At 42.3% G+C, this 16,489-nt stretch overlaps 1 protein-coding gene across 2 annotated transcripts; it reads right to left on the minus strand.

The window, feature by feature from the left end:
• Positions 1 to 730: 730 nt before the first annotated feature.
• On the minus strand, positions 731 to 11,845 carry crema (cAMP responsive element modulator a). 2 transcript variants are annotated; one of them, XM_055228798.1, is made up of 4 exons: positions 11,770 to 11,845; positions 7,896 to 8,123; positions 3,158 to 3,311; positions 731 to 2,890 (listed from the first exon to the last, which is right to left on the minus strand). In XM_055228798.1, exons 2-4 carry the CDS (start codon positions 7,924 to 7,926, stop codon positions 2,746 to 2,748), a joined length of 330 nt encoding a protein of 109 aa, XP_055084773.1. In that variant the 5' UTR covers positions 7,927 to 8,123; positions 11,770 to 11,845; the 3' UTR covers positions 731 to 2,745. The 2 variants fall into 2 exon arrangements, with proteins under 2 accessions (XP_055084773.1, XP_033838322.1); XM_033982431.2 differs by lacking the exon at positions 11,770 to 11,845 and adding an exon at positions 8,331 to 8,546.
• Between the last annotated feature and the right edge of the window lie 4,644 nt (positions 11,846 to 16,489).

Below are 16,489 nucleotides of genomic sequence, written 5' to 3' on the forward strand. Positions count from 1 at the left end.
GAATAGGATGGCAAAAGTATTGAAAAGCAGATAATAATCGATACTAAAATGAATAGATTAACATACTAGGATAGTCTGTGTGTTAATAGGTGTGAAATCACTCATTAGGGGCTTGAATGACTACGCTAAACATGACTCAGAGTTCACACTTAGCTAAGTCTATTGAACGACGCTAACAAACTGAAACTCTAAACGATCATGTGTGTTAGCTTCAGTGTAGTTCAGACAGATATAAAGCAGCTGAGAGAATTGATTTTTTGTTTCGCTATGACCCATGATGACCTTAGCTGTAAACAAGAGCTGTGTAGTTTCACTCTAAAACTCCTCTCTCTGGGGTTAGACTCAGTAAAACTCAGGTTAAGTTAAAGCTTAGAAAGAAGTGTGTGAGTGTCAGTGGTGGGAGGTGGCTGATGGCGCAGAATGGTAGACTCGCTTCAGTCAGTCTGGCCCAGGGCAGCTGTGGCCACAATAGTCTGGAGTGTGGAGAATAGTGCACTGTGAAGAACTATGGGTGTCATGACATTGAAAACCACTAAACCCATGCATTATTATTATTAGTAGTAGTAGCTCGTCCTCTGATCGTAAGGTTACCGGTTTAAATCCCGCTCTGAACATGAACATCGTTGGTAGAGCTGTAAAGTCTTGCGTGCTTGAAGGTAGAAAAGCGCTGTATAAATGTGCCCGTTTAAAATACATTTGTTTTAGAGACGATGTGAGCGGCACAATCCGGTTTTGTTCACATGATTTTATTTTTGTTCACAACAAAAGAGAAGAAGAGACTTTTACAAAACACTAAAAGCAAAATATGCAGTGGGCAAAGAGCGTCTACAGTTACAGAAACGACCCCAAACCTATGCAAACGTTACATTTAAACTAACCCAAACCAAACGCACAAACAGTTATATTTTCGTAATGTTTTTCATCACAACGCCCCTGAAACAGAGCCATATTTACAGCAGTTTTCCGTCAATCCCATGAGACTTTGTGTATTAGACAAAATATAGAGATCCATGCATTTTGTGTTAGCCTAAGCTGAAAATAGATGCACTTTTACGATAAGAGAATAGTCTGTAGTAGTAAAATAGAGCACGTTTTAATGGTTACTATGGTGACCGAGATCCCATTCGAATATTTATATGAAAAAATCTCTCATTTTGTGCATAATTAATCTGCTTTTGTACATAATCATCTGCATTTAACACGTGAAGGGGTGAAGTGAAGGTATTTCCATCTGATTCCAATGCATATAAAACAGCTCAATAGTCCCTGCGCCCTCTGCTGGCAACAAAGAGGAGTGCAAGCCAGACTAAATGAGGCTAAAAACAGTAGCTGCGAGCATCGTGTTGAATGCTAACATGTTCTTAGCGTGCAAAATGACTCAACCGTGTGAATGAAACACACTCCGGCTGTTTTGATGAGTGATTGACATTATACTGTGGTTAAAAGGTTAAGTTTAGAAAGTTATGGGGATTTAAAGGTGCACTACGTAACTTTTCTGCTGACATTTAAGTTATATCCAAAAAGCTGACACCGCCAGACCGAGTTACAGGTCAGATCTGCGGAGATACGACCCCTGTTCACAGTCAGAATACGTGTTTTTTAAGGTATGTCACAACAAACCCCTGTAGTTAAATGAATGTAAGATAAGACAGTGTAGTGCCTCGTTCTTCCGGGAGTGCTATTGGAGAGTATTGACCGTCTCACATGTCGCGTTGGTAAGTACCTGATTAGCATTAGCATTAGCACCGGCTGTTTACAGAAGCATTTTGAACCCGCGGACAAAGACCACAACACGATCAAATGCTAATCAGGGACTTAAGAAGAAAAAAAATCAAGTCTATCAACTGGACGAAGGTTTAAAAGTGAAGAAAAGAAATAGTTTGAGAGAGGAGAGTCAAAAAAGAGTCAATTTTTGTTAGGAAAGACAATAATCTGTCTCCTATTTATAGCTCCATCCTCAGACCTAAATCTAAACAAGGAAAACAACAGTGATACCCTGTGTGTTAATAGGTGTGAAATCACTCATTAGGGGTTTGAATGACTACGCTAAACATGACTCAGACACAGTTCACACTTAGCTAAGTCTATTGAACGACGCTAACAAACTGAAACTCTAAACGATCATGTGTGTTAGCTTCAGTGTAGTTCAGACAGATATAAAGCAGCTGAGAGAATTGATTTTTTGTTTTGCTATGACCCATGATAACGTTAGCTGTAAACAAGAGTCGGGTAGTTTCACTCTAAAACTCCTCTCTCTGGGGTTGGACTCAGTGAAACTCAGGTTGAGTTAAAGGCCGGAGTTTTAAGTCAGTTCCATCAGATATAAAAGGTCTTAATTGCAAAAAAACATGTATGTCGTAAGTATAAGTATCTCAAGCATTCTGACAGAAAAGTTACACAGTGCATCTTTAAGGTACACAAGAGATCTTTTACATTCATGTTGGTGTGCCATCCAGTTGCATCGTGTTTAAATTCTTGTAACAAATAAATAAGACATTTACCAACACTCTTAAAAAACACATTATATTTAACCATTTTTCAAGTTTGTCCCTTTTTATGCTTCAGTGAAACTAAATTTGAAGGAAACATTTGGACGGTGACATGGAGGAATGCAGTCTAAAAAAAAAAACCCTTCCGGATTTGTCAGCTGTGCACAGGAAGCGCCGCACTTCCTCTTCCTCTGGGTGCCGCGCTGTGATTGGCTGCTGCGGCGTGAGGTCAAAGCAGGGCAGGTTTCTGATTGGTTCACTCGGGTTTGTGGCAGTAAATGTCTTTGAGAGCCTTCAGCTCCTCGATCAGAGTCTTGTTCTGGTTTTCTAACACGGCCACTCGGTTTTCCAAACACTTGACGTACTCCTTCTTTTTCCGGCGACATTCCCGAGCCGCTTCTCTGAGAAAAAACAGGAAAAACAGGTTATAGCCAGGATCACAATAAAACTACTGCCCTATTTCTCCCTTTAGTGAATAAATCTCAGTGTGATCGTGCTTAGATCTGTGATAAACATTTAAGAAGTAGGAATCAGTTCGCCGCCACCTTTGGCTCCGCCCTCACCATAATGCTGCTCTGTGATTGGTCTGATCCACTCATGCATTAAACGTGAATTTAAGAATATTCATCAGGTTTTCCCTGGGTGTAGTTACTAAAGAAACGCCTCACCTGTTCTTCATGAGGCGCACCTCCCTCTTCCTGGTTACCTCCTCCGAGTGCCCTGAAGGATTCTGGGAGCTCGGAGATGCCGCCATCACCAGGCTCTGCGCCAGGCTGTGGTTTGGCGCCCTCAGCTGGTAAGCCGGGATATCTCCAGTGGCCGCTGAGGACACAGAGAGACAAGAGACAGTCAGTTATTGTGTTTAAATCCAGGAACGACCACGATTCAAATCAGATTAATACACAGATATATCGCCATGGAGATGGAGACAAGCACTAGGCTAAGTTACAGGTCAGATCTGTGGAGCAACGGATTCTATTACAGTAGCAACACATGTTTTTCAAGACATTTCTAAGCAATAAAAAACACCTGCAAATAGATACGCTTAACACCGTACTGTGGAACATTCTGAGCAAAAAGCATCAACATCTCAATTCCCCTTCCACCAGAAAAGTTACATAATGTAGCTTTAAAACATGTCACTGAGCAAAGACTGAAAATTGAACTTTAAACTCATCCAACAATCCCATGTTTGTAGAGGTTTAAGCTACAGGGTTAACAGCTTTTCCACAGAGTAAGACACAAAGGAGAAACAGGGAGGGCATCTGGCACAACACAGGGAGGGTGAGGACCTTACAATACCTAAAGAACTGCAGACTTTGTGATGTGTAAATATTTTGGTGCTCAGATTGCATAACTAGATCTGAAAAACATTGATCAGACCCGGGCTCTCGTAACACAATGTGCCTCTGTCTCTGTCCCTGTTTTTGAAGCGAGTTTTGGACCTTTCACAAGACAAGCTCTCACAGTAAAAGAGGGGTAGATGACAAAACCTGTCTCATGTTCCAGAGAAATGAATCAGCGCGGTGAGGGAGGCATGACATCATCGAGTTACCTACACAGGGTGACATCATCGTTAGAGGAGAAAAGAGGTTTATGTCACTAAAAGAATGATCATTGTTCAATAAAAATATATGATATGAGTGTCCCTGTGTGTCAGATGCCCTCCCCTGTGTGTCCATGGGGTTTTATTCTGAGTAAAAGCTGCTAACTCTGTAGTTTAGATCACTACAAACATGTTCTGAAATGTCCCTGTGTGTCAGATGCCCTCCCACAAATGCACTCCCATGTGTCAGATGCTCTTCTTGTGTGTGTCAGATTTCCTCCCTGTGCGTCAGATGCCCTCCCTGTGTCTCTATGGAGTCTTATTGTGTATAAAAGCTGCTAACCCTGTAGATTACACCTCTACAAACATGTTCTGAAATGCATGTGATTCTTGGATTAGTTTAAAGTTCAGATTTCAGTCTCTTGCAGATGTGAAGTGGTTTTAAATTTGCACAGTGAAAATGACATCTATATACTCTGCCAAATGCCAAATGCTTAGCTCTAATTCCTGCTTTTATACTGTCGGGCAAGACACTTCATGTTACCAACTCCAACCACAGACCAGGTAGGGCATCTGAGCTTATCAGATGTGTAATTATTGTCATATTAAGACCTACAATTATGTGAGTAATGCTCCAAACTGTCATTTAGAAAAGTGCTGTTTACTGAAGCCAAAGACACAGTTAACACACCATGAGACTGAACACAAGCAGCCTGTGTGTTCAGGCTGGAGTCCTGGTTTAAACCCGGTTTAGTCCTGGTTCAGTCCTGGTTTAGACCTCATTTAGGTCTCGTTTAATCCTGGTTTAGACCTGTTTAAGTTCTGGTTTAGGTCTAGTTCAGTCAGTTGGTTTAGTCCTAGTCCTTGTTTAGTTCAGATGTATCCCTGGTTTTAGGTTTAGCCCTGGTTTAGTCCTTGTTTAGTGCCTGATTTATTCGTGGGTAAGTTCTGATTTAGCCCTGTTTTAGTCCCGGTTCAGTTCTGGGTTAGTCCTGTTTTAGTCCTGGTTCAGTCCTGTTTCAGTCCTGTTTTTCTCCTGGTTTAGTCCTGCTTCAGTCTTGCTTCAGTCCTGTTTTTCTCCTGTTTTAGTCCTGTTTTAGTCCTGGTTCAGTCCTGCTTCAGTCCTGTTTTTCTCCTGTTTTAGTCCTGTTTTAGTCCTGTTTTAGTCCTGTTTTAGTCCTGGTTTAGTCCTGGTTTAGTCCTGGTTTAGTCCTGCTTCAGTCTTGTTTTGGTCCTGGTTTATCTCAGTTGTTTGTCAGTAAAAGTTCCAGGCTGTAGCTTTAAAGAGCCCTGTTTTCACACTCTTGTTGTTATTGTTGGGGCTGACGTCATGTGGAGTCACAGATCTGCTGCTTCCTGTTTGGTCCCTGACTTTAACCCTTTGAGCGCCGCAGAGTGTCTGCAGTTACACTCGTGTCTGTATCCAGGGGAGTGACGACAAATTAGGACCACTGCCAAAACCATCAACAATTTTAAACCAAATCTATAGTATCACTTTAAAAGGAACAGTACGTAACTTTCCTGCATGGAAACAAGCAAGAGGCCAAATAAGAGTCAGGTTTGTGGAGATGCAAGCCCGCTCACTGTAAAAGACTCATGTTTTTCAGTGATTTTATGTTAGTCTTTTATATGGTTAAAAAGTTACATTCTGTGGCTTTAAAAAGGTCAAAATGTTGCATAAAACAGGAAATTGAAACCCACAAATAGGACGATGGGAGGGCATCTGACACAAAGAGCTATCCGCCCTCAACTTCTCTCCTCTACAAAAAGGATTTTCTGCCCCCCTTTCCCTCTCACCCTTTCTGTCTCTACTCTCCCATCCCCTCTCACCCTCTCCTCTTCTCTCTCCCCCCATCTCTTCTTTCTCTCTCCTTTCTCTCTTTCACCCCCTCTCCACTTTCTTTCTCTCTCTCCATCTCTCTTTATGTCTCTCTCTATCTCACCCCCCTTTCTCTCTCTCTCACCCCCCTTCTCTCTCTCCAACCCCCTTTCTATCTCTCTATCCCACCCCCCTTTCTCTATCTCTATCTCACCCCCCTTTCTCTCTCTCACCCCCCCTTCTCTCTCTCCAACCCCCCTTTCTATCTCTCTATCCCACCCCCCTTTCTCTATCTCTATCTCACCCCCCTTTCTCTCTCTCACCCCCCCTTCTCTCTCTCCAACCCCCCTTTCTATCTCTCTATCCCACCCCCCTTTCTCTCTCTCTCACCCTCCCTTTTCTCTCTCCAACCCCCCTTTCTCTCTCTCCTTTCTCTCTCTCTCTCTCACCCCCATTTCTCTCTCACCTTTCTCTCTCATCTCCAACCCCCCTTTCTCTCTCTCTCTCCTTTCTCTCTCCAATCCCCCTTTCTATCTCTCTCCTTTCTCTCTCTCTCTAACCCCCCTTTCTATCTCTCTTTCTCCTTTCTCTCTCTCTCACCCCCCTTTCTCTCTCTCACCCCCTTTCTCTCCTTTTTCACCCCCTTTCTCTCTCTCTCTCCTTTCTCTCTTTCTTCAACCCCCCTTTCTCTCTCTCTCACTCTCCTTTCTCCCTCTCTCCTTCCCTTCTTCTTTCACCCCTCCCTCTCTCATTGGTCAGATAACACAGAGCAGCGCTGACGTCCGTGACTGCGTCCTTGTCTCCTCTCCTCCCTCCTCACGGCTGTTCCAGGAAACTCGCTGACGTCAAAGCCTGCCTCCTAGCTCCTCCCTCCTAGCTCCTCACATGTCTCCTCCCTCCTCTCTCCTTGTCTCCTCCCTCCTCTCTCCTTCAGCTGATCTGCAGGCAACAGTTTACAGTGCACTGCGTTCTGTCCAATACCACGACATGAAGCCTGTAGCTAAATATAGTCCTGTTTCATTGGTTCTTTTTAATGATGCTCAGAAGAAAGTCCCTTCAGAAACTGTTTAGAAAGCTTCAGATATTTCAAATGTTGGAGGTTAAATATTTACATGCATCACAAAAATACAAGAAAGACTGAAACACGCTGCTGCACTAATGCCATAGGTGCCTAGTCCAAGTTAAATCCTGGTTTAGAGCTGTTTTAGTCCTGGTTTAGTCCATGTTTAGTCCTGTTTGAGTATTGCTTTAGACCTGGTTTAGTCTTAGTTTAGTCCCGGTTTAGTCCTGGTTTAGATCTGGCTGGGATCTGGTTTAGTCCTGTTTTGGTCTTGGTTTAGAACTGGTTTACTCTTGGTTTAATCCTGGTTTTGTCCTGGTTTAGTCTTGGTTTTGTCCTGGTTTAGTCTTGGTTTTGTCCTGGTTTAGTTCTGGTTTAGCCCTGCTTTCGCCTTGCTCTTGTCTAGTCCTGGTATAGTCCTGGTTTAGATCTGGCTGGCACCTGGTTTAGTCCTGTGTAGGTCTTGGTTTAGACCTGGTTTCCTCTTAGTTTAATCCTGGTTTTGTCCTGGTTTAGTCCTGCTTTAGACCTTGTTTAGACCTGACTGGCCCCTGGTCTAGTCCTGGTTCTGCTTTTGACTCACTCCAACCACCTGATGCTGTAGACGGGGCACACACTCGTTCATATTCACTGATCATAAACATCTTTCAAATATGATTCTGTCCAACTTTCACAAACCAGATGATTCTCATATCCTAAGGTCGCACTGTTATGATTACACATTTTGGCTCTCTGCCCTGGACGCTATCTGGACGGACACTTGTTTTTTGTTTTTTTATCGATAACGAAGTCTGCGTCCAAACTTGAGCCCATTGCGCGTAAAACAAGTTCATCTTTACGCGTTGTCTTTGCGTACTGCTTCATTCTGTGACAAACTAGCGGGATCAGAGCTGGAGAGATGCTGCAGGGACTTGTCTCGATAAGTTTAGCATCTGAAATTTTACATTAAGGGTGATAAAAAAAAAATCCTCTGGCACTCACCTGATTCAGTCTCGTCTCCGGTCACCGCCATGTCCGGTGTCTGGCTCCAATAATCCAGCCTCGGCTCGTGCACTCCGGTATACGCGCTGCCGCTCTTCTGGCGCTCTTCTGCCGCTCTTCTTCCACTGCTGTGACACCCGTGTGCGCCTCCTGACCGCGCCTCTCCGCTCTGCTCGTGTGCGTCCTCTGCGCGTCACCTCCTCTGCGCGCTCGTTACGCACTCGCTCACTGATGTCATCGTGACGTCAGAGCGAGAACAAAAACACACAGGACACAACAGTTTCATAGATGTTGCCTAATATTAAATACCTGACGGATTATAGGAGGAATTAATTCGTTTCAACAGTTAATTTAAGTCTCCAAAACTAAAATATCCACATGTCTTTGGTTCATTTTTTAAACAGCTCTATTCCATTTTACGCACAGAGGACTTACCTTGGATGAACTCCTCCAGGCGGTATGGCTTAGTTCTAGTTTAGTCCGGGTTTAATCCGGGTTTAATCCTGGTTTGGACCTAGTTTATCCCAAGTTTAGTCATTTGTCAGGTCTAGATGCGAGCACGGTGCAACAGGAGAGAGGGAGGATGGGAGGAGGGGGGAGGGAGGAGTATTTTTAGCCGCAGTGACGCAACTGAAACAAACAAGAGGATCTGTGTCCCAGAGAGAACTGAGACACTCACAGAGAGAGAGAGAGAGAGAGAGGTGGGGGAGGGAGGGAGGGAGGGAGGGGGCAGAGAGAGAGGGGAGAGAGGGCAGAGAGAGAGGGGGGGGGGGCGCAGCGAGAGAGAGGGGGAAAAAGAGAGGAGGGAGGGGGCAGAGAGAAGGGGGGAGAAGAAGAGAGGGAGGGGGAGAGAGGGCAGAGAGAGGGAGGGGAAAGAGGGAGAGAGGGAGGGGGATAGGGAGGGGGCACAGAGAGAAAGAGAGGGGGGTAAAGGGGCAGAAGAGGGAGGGGGGAAGGGATAGAGAGAGAGGTAGGGGGAGAAAGAGAGGAGGGAGGGAGGGGAGAGAAGAAAGGGAGGAGAGAGTGGGGCAGAGGGAGAAAGAAGGTGAGAGAGGAAGGCAAAGGGGAGGAAGAGGGAAGGGGAGAGAGAGGGAAAGAGAGAGAGAGGGAAGTGAGGAGGAGAAGGGGAGAGAGAGGAGAGAGGGGGCAGAGAGAGGGTGAGAGGTAGGGGGAGAGAAGGAAAGAGAGAGGGAGTGAGAAGAGAGGGAGAGAGAAGAAGGGGGAGAGAGGGGGCAGACTGAGAGAGGGGGAGAGAGAGGGTAATAGAGAGGCAAGGAGGAGAGGAGAAGAGAGGGGAGAGAGAGAATATAGAGAGAGGAGGGGAGTGGGACGGGAGCTATATTTTGACACAATCGGACTTGGACAAAAGTACAAGGGTCTATGAAAGTGTTACCATGGTAATTTTTATGACTTCAACCAGCAGAAACTAGACCTGCTCAAGATCTGGAGACGGTCCCACTGCTCCTCACAGGTTTAACCCAGAGACAGGTCAAAAGCAGAGGACATTTCCCACAGTGTATCTTAACCTTAAGTCAGTGGTACCCAACTAGTACCAGTTAGTGTTGTAGTTGTATACTGATGGTTGTGTAGTAATAGTAGTAGTAGTAGGAGCAGGAGCAGTAGGAGGAGTAGTAAGAGTATTAACCACAACAGCTGTTCCAGTCTTTTGTTGCCCTGGAAACAGAAAATACCCCAAATAGCACTTTAAGTCACTGATGATGAATTCACCCTTGACTTTATCATAAAAAGTGCAGTACTGTTTTGTACTGTCCACTGTCTTTTTACTGTGTTCTAGACAAAGCTGCGGCGGATTCGGTGAGTCACATATCTGAAAGCGACGCAGATGTTTTGAAAAGAAAAATCATGATTTTTGAATGAAGCTGCAGAGTTTGGCCCTGTGACGTCTCAGCCTTGGGTCTTTTATAAGAGCACAAAAAGAACTGGATAATACTGTGATTATCCTGCTCAAGGTCAGCAGTGCGAATAAAACCCAGAGTTCTCAATAGTAGAAAAAAATCAGATACTAACGAGAAAGTACTACCATTTAAAGTTGAAAAATCACACTCTATTGTCTATTCCTTTGTACTGAAAATGAGTTTGACATTTTAGTATCGTGACAACACTAATAACACCTGATGAAACCTGATATTATGATGTATTTAAGGCCTAGATAGAACGTGAGCTCTGTTGACGTGGAAAAAGCAGCGGCCATTTTGTGATGATGTAAAAACAAGGCCAGAAAGTGTTTAAATTGACTTATACTGGTGTATTTGTGTCCTAATAATGCAGGACTCTATCTGTCTCTCTCAGGGCATCTGGCTCTAAATGATGAACACGAACACTCACCTAAAACACTGCAGTGCTCTGTGTTTATGCAGAATGAGACTGTGTTTGTCTTAACGCAACATATGGACACAACCATTCATAATTATCAGTTTACTTGATGGCTTTTAGTTTCAAAGAAGAATTTATGACCTAAAATGGAACATATTTTTTCCAGATTAGTTCACATGAGTTTTGGTAGAACATGAGCAGTAGATAAAGTATAAATACAAAAAGCCCAATTATCAACATGTCAAACTGAACATTAAAAATATGACTCTGTTCTTGACGCACATCTGCCGGGGCTGGACATTCTGTACTATGGGTTACTCTAAGTTTATGATCTGATATGTAAAAATCTGACCTTTTTGAAAGCTGTAAGATCCCTGTCGGTCCCTGTCAGTCGAACACGAGCAGTTAGTGATCACATTGCGCTCTGTGGGAAAAATCCTTTCTGGACAGGAGGGATTTTTTTTTCATTGTAGCACCAAAAGAGTGGCCACTAATCCAACTTGAGACTCAGGTCTAAACAGCAAAACAACATCCAGTGATTTTAACAGAGCCGTGGTTCAAATGCAGCTCACAGTTTCTCTCCACATAAACCTGTGTTATGAAAAGAGTAAGAACGGATCACAACAAGTCCTCATCCAGATCAGACTGGTGTGAGAGTGGACTTTGGTTTATATATGATTTGTTAAGTACACATGAATGTCTCTGACCATGTGACATCTTTTAGAGAAATATGGTAAAAGTTAATGGTTATGCTTAGATCACAGTCCTCTTTTTAGACATATCCAAAGTACCTTAGATTTTACACCTGTTACAACAAAGACTCCCACTGTAACTATCAACCACGCTCATTTACAGGAGAAAAGAACAACAAACGGGTCATGTAGGCCCAAACAGGTCACCCAGGCATTTAACCGGAACAGACTCAGTAACTTTAGCACCAACACAACACATGACCTGGAACACTGCTTCAGAAAGAAACCTTTGACTTTGTATCTGTCATATCTCCCTGCACCAAAATGAAAGAAACACATTTTAAAATTATTTGAGTATTTATCCTGTGGCACATTTTGTACATAAATGGTTTCACTTCGGAGCCGTTTTGTTTTACAGAGAATAAAACTACTGAACATGTTTTATAAATGTACTTGTTCTAATACATTTTGGGTCAGTGTACAAAACTATCTCTGCTGGAAAACTGTGAATGTGCTTTTCCACATGTTCATTTATTTCATGGATGAACTTGTCATGATATAATATTGTTTACATTTGTGTAAGTGGAGAGACTAGACCTGCCTGTGCTGCCTTTTTCATGTATTTTGTTGAATATATAAAGTGATACAAAACTATCTCCAACAAGAACAGAAAAGCTTTAAATCTTATCCTCGCTGCTCTAAATGAGTTGTGCTCATTTTGTTCTGTTTATGAATGTTTGACACTTCTCCATTTTATTGAATTACACCGAATCTAATCCTTGACTGGTCTTGTAAAATAAAAAAAATTAGTTAATTAGTTAAAAAGCTGAAATGCACAAAATTCTCACCTTTTCCCATCAGTCCGCGCGGTGCGTAAGGTGTGCGTGACTTCTGCGTCAGTGCGGATGACGTAAACACCGCCTCACCAACTCTGCCCCAAAATGAACTACATTTGTGCATTTGACGCTTTTATTTTTAGATTCTGCATGATCTAACGTTCACATGTCAGACTTTTATTCTTTGTGTAATTAATCTTGTGATAAAGAACGTAAAGTTGACCTATTGTGTAATGATTTTGAAAGATATACTTGAAATCACGTGTGTGGTAAGTTTTGAAATACGTGCAGATGACGTAAGATCGAGCGTAAACAAACCTTTTTTTTTTTTTTTTTTTTTTTTTTTTTAAATGTATTATTTAATTTATTATTATTTTATCGAGAGCAAACAGACTTTGACTCCAGAGACTGACCTCCACCTCCACCTCCGACCCAGTTTACACGGCCAGACGGCGCCATCTGCTGGCGATTTAGAGGAACAGCGCAAATCATGTGGAATAACGAGATTTGAAAACGGCGCTTTACGCATCGTTTTAAGAGACAAACGCTATGAAACGTCCAACCACGTGACACTGCTCTGGAAAATAATATCAGCGCTATTATGTGACACACTTTTATGAACTTATGTTGCAACTGTGTCAGATGCCCTCCCATCCTCCAGTGTACCTCTGTGTGTCTAAAACAATACCAAACCAGGACTAAACAAGGACTAAACTAGGTCTAAACCAGGACTAAACTAGGTCTAAAACAGGACTAAACTAGGTCTAAAACAGGACTAAACTAGGTCTAAACCAGGACTAAACCAGGACTAAACCAGGACTAAACAAGGACTAAACTAGGTCTAAACCAGGACTAAACTAGGTCTAAAACAGGACTAAACTAGGTCTAAAACAGGACTAAACTAGGTCTAAAACAGGACTAGACTAGGTCTAAACCAGGACTAAACCAGGACTAAACAAGGACTAAACTAGGTCTAAACCAGGACTAAACTAGGTCTAAAACAGGACTAAACTAGGTCTAAACCAGGACTAAACTAGGTCTAAACCAGGACTAAACCAGGACTAAACCAGGACTAAACCAGGGCTAAACCGGGACTATACTAGGTCTAAACAAGAACTAAACTAGGACTAAACCAGGACTACACCAGAACTAAACCAGGACTAAACAAGGACTAAACTAGGTCTAAACCAGGACTAAGCTAGGTCTAAAACAGGACTAAACTAGGACTACACCAGAACTAAACCAGGACTAACCCAGGACTAAACCAGGACTAAACTAGGTCTAAACCAGGATTAAACCAGGACTACACCAGAACTACACCAGGACTTAACCAGAACCGACCAGGACTAAACCAGGTCTAAACCACCCTATATCTCTACTCTGCCATCCTCCTGTATCTCTGTGTGTCCTTCACATTTATGACAATTAGAAATCAGATGTTACGTCCCGATAGTTACTCTTATTTGAGTATTTATTTATTTATTTATTTTTACTTTGGACTATTACTTTGTACTTCTACTTGAGTAGCATTATTTTGAAGTGATGTCACTCTTACGTGGGTACAGTTTTTGTCTTCTCTACTCTTTTTGTCTGCTGGTTGGATAAATGCAGTGAGTGTGGGCGTTGTCACTGATAAAAATGAAGGGAAACAACATTTTTGCTTTGACTTTTGTAGATTCCTTCCTCCACGCGGCGAGAGGGACACCACATTCTTTTGTCTAAACTTGTAAATGTTTTGAGTTTGTCTCATTTTCTGTCATGTAGTGTAATTACTGTCTGCAGCCACAAGAGCTCAGCCACATAAAACAGATAACGAGGTGGACTCATTGATTACACGGCTTATATTGGATGATAAAAGGTTTAGTGCAGTGGTTCTTAACCTTGTTGGAGGTACTGAACCCCACCAGTTCCATATGAACATTCACCGAACCCTTCTGTATTGAAAAATAAAATATAATTTTTTTTAAAATTCAACACATATGTTTGTTTTACTGGTGCACAAAATGAACCGTGCATTAACATCACTGTGTTCAAAGAATAAAACCAATACAATGTATAAACTCACAACAAATGACATACATACCTTTTCACAAAGATATGACTTTTTTTAATTCTACCACACTGAAATGATTTTAATTTTTAACCTTATGTATTCCAATAATTAACTTATTGTATTTATGCTATTTATTATTTTTAACATTTTAACACACACCCATCACCTAATTTCCATCAGGCTAGAATAATAATGAGTATTTACTGCAAATCAGTGTGACTTCTGCTGTTGCCTTTTGAGAGACCAGTTCAGAAATGCAGGGCTTCCCCTTGGCAAGTGCCACTCTCATGTCATTTTCACAGCAAAGTCTGTTCCTTTTCTTCGTTTTTGTGTCGTTTTATGTTTTTATGCCGTTCGAACGGGTCGGGCGGATACTTCGATAAGCACAGCAAAGGGTGCATTTGTTGAATTGGGACATGGCCGACGTCTGGAGACGCTCGCAGTCCGCAAATCATATGAGTCTGGTGCATGTCTTGACCTCCGCCAAACCCCTGAGACTGACTCACCGAACCCCTAGGGTTCGATCGAACCCATGTTAAGGACCACTGAAATATATTTAAAAATAAAAAACAATTACATTTGTCTGTGTAGACCCTAAGGACCCTAAGGACAAAACCCTGAGCCATAAACAAAGTAATGTAGTCTACTCCATTCAGTGTAGTGAAGAGTGAAGTGAGCGTTACATTGGAGAAACTAAACAGCTGCTCCATAAGAGGATGTACCAACACCGGCGGGAGAGTTGCTCTGGACCCCAGTCTGCTGTACATCTCCATCTCAAAGCCACTAACCACTCCTTTGAAGACAGTGAGTTTAAGATCTTAGCCAGAGAAAAGAAATGGTTTGAGAGAGGAGTTAAAGAAGCTATTTTTGTTAGGAAAGAGAATCCTTCCTTAAATAGAAATGGGGGCCTGAGACATAACCTCTCCCCCATCTACAACTCCATCCTCAGACCCAGAACAATGAGAACAATAGCAGGGTCGTTAAGGGCTGAATAGGGTAGTCTCAGCTGAAACTGGAGACAACAGCTGTTTACAGTTTCAGTGTAGTTAGCCCCTCCCCTCAGACAGATATAAGGCAGTGGCCACCAGCATTCTGACCAGAACTGAAGAAGCAGCTTGGATGAGCAGTGAAACGTCTTCACTCCTACAAGAGTTGTCCAGTTGACAGATTTAACTTCGTTGTTTGCTACATAATTACATTTGAAACGTTTTAAATATTCTGTGTATATAAATAAAATGGACAGTACTTAAAATAAAACAAAAACTATTTTGTGGACTTAATGTTTTGTTGGGTGAGTTTCATGGAGCCCATACCACCTGACCTTTGACCTTTAGAGCTGGACAGGGGACGGGGCCTGGTCAGTTCTTGGATAGGAGACTGCAGTGGACCAGCAGTGTCTCTAGTGTTGTTGTTGTTGTGTTTTTAAGCAAGACAATTCTAGAGTGAATGTGGTGTCAGTGCCGGTGGTGGTGGGAGGGGCTCATGGTGCAGATTGGCAGCCTCACTTCAGTCAGTCTGCCCCAGGGCTGCTGTGTCTGTGTTCAAACCCAGGTGTAGGTTTGCCCGTGCGTGACCCAGGGCTGATCTGTTTATCTGAATGGATCCATCTGTTGCTGAGGTGACGTGTGCTGTACAGGAAGTCTGCAGCGATGTCATTTCCTGTTTAAGTCAAAACTGTGTCACACATCATAGACTTCAGCTTATACATGTGTTCAGGATAGTTCAAGGCATGTCTGGAATCTGAGGAACATCATAACATCCAGATTGAATCAAAACTAGTTAAAGCCACATCACATAACTTTTTTAGCTGGATTGGAATGCCTGGAATGTTCCACAGTATGGCATTCAACTCATACATTTTGCATTTATTCAGATACTCGACTAGGTACTAAACAAACATCTTAAAAAACATATTAATAATGTGAGCAGGGTCGCCTCTCCATAGATCTGACTTGTAACATGGCCTTGTACATCATAAAGTCCTGAATAAGAACTCTTTAAAGCTCCATCGCGTAACTTTCTTAGCCAGCCAAAAAATGAATTTGGATGTGTTTACTGCACTGAAAAATTAACTGAAAAAAAATAAATAAAAAAATCCACAACCTGACTCTTACTTGACCTTGACCATCTTCTTCTTCTTTTGTTCATCCAAACCCAGATGCAACATTAAGTACTCCATTTTGTTTCTTAAGTAAAAGTACACATACAGAGATAATAAGTTACTCAAGTAAAAGTAAAAGTATCACATGAAAAAATGAACTTAAGTAAAAGTATTTAAGTATCTGTTTAAAAATGTACTTAAAGAGCAAAAGTAAAAGTATTGCATTGCACTCTTTGGTTGCTATGAGACTCTTGGTCAAAATTTCTAATAAACAGGTTGATATTTAAAAGAAAAAACATGCAGGTGATGTGCTCTAAACCAGAAATCTTACGCAGTGCTGCTTTAAGAGAGAAAAGTACAAAAGAACATAACAACAATGAATTTTTTTTTTTTTTTTTGGGGGGGAAGGGTTTTTTATTGTTTTTATTTTAAATGAATTTTGGATTAAGTTGAAGTGTCCTCTCAGTGAGTCCTCCCAAAGAAGTGACTCCTCCTAAAGAACACACGGGCACTGTCTAACAGGTCCTCTTCTTGTCCCACCGTGAAAAGAATCGGGTTAGACCAGTTCTGGGCCGGTT

Source organism: Periophthalmus magnuspinnatus, chromosome 17 (genome assembly GCF_009829125.3).
Source record: "Periophthalmus magnuspinnatus isolate fPerMag1 chromosome 17, fPerMag1.2.pri, whole genome shotgun sequence".
Taxonomy (NCBI): Eukaryota; Metazoa; Chordata; class Actinopteri; order Gobiiformes; family Gobiidae; genus Periophthalmus; species Periophthalmus magnuspinnatus.

Coding starts and splice junctions, on each gene's coding strand:
- crema (XM_055228798.1), bottom strand. CDS start 7,926: ATGGCGGTGACCGGAGACGAGACTGAATCAG. Junction 3,312..7,895: donor CGGAGACGAGACTGAATCAG/GTGAGTGCCAGA, acceptor CTGTGTCCTCAG/CGGCCACTGGAGATATCCCG. Junction 2,891..3,157: donor GTGCGCCTCATGAAGAACAG/GTGAGGCGTTTC, acceptor GTTTTTTCTCAG/AGAAGCGGCTCGGGAATGTC.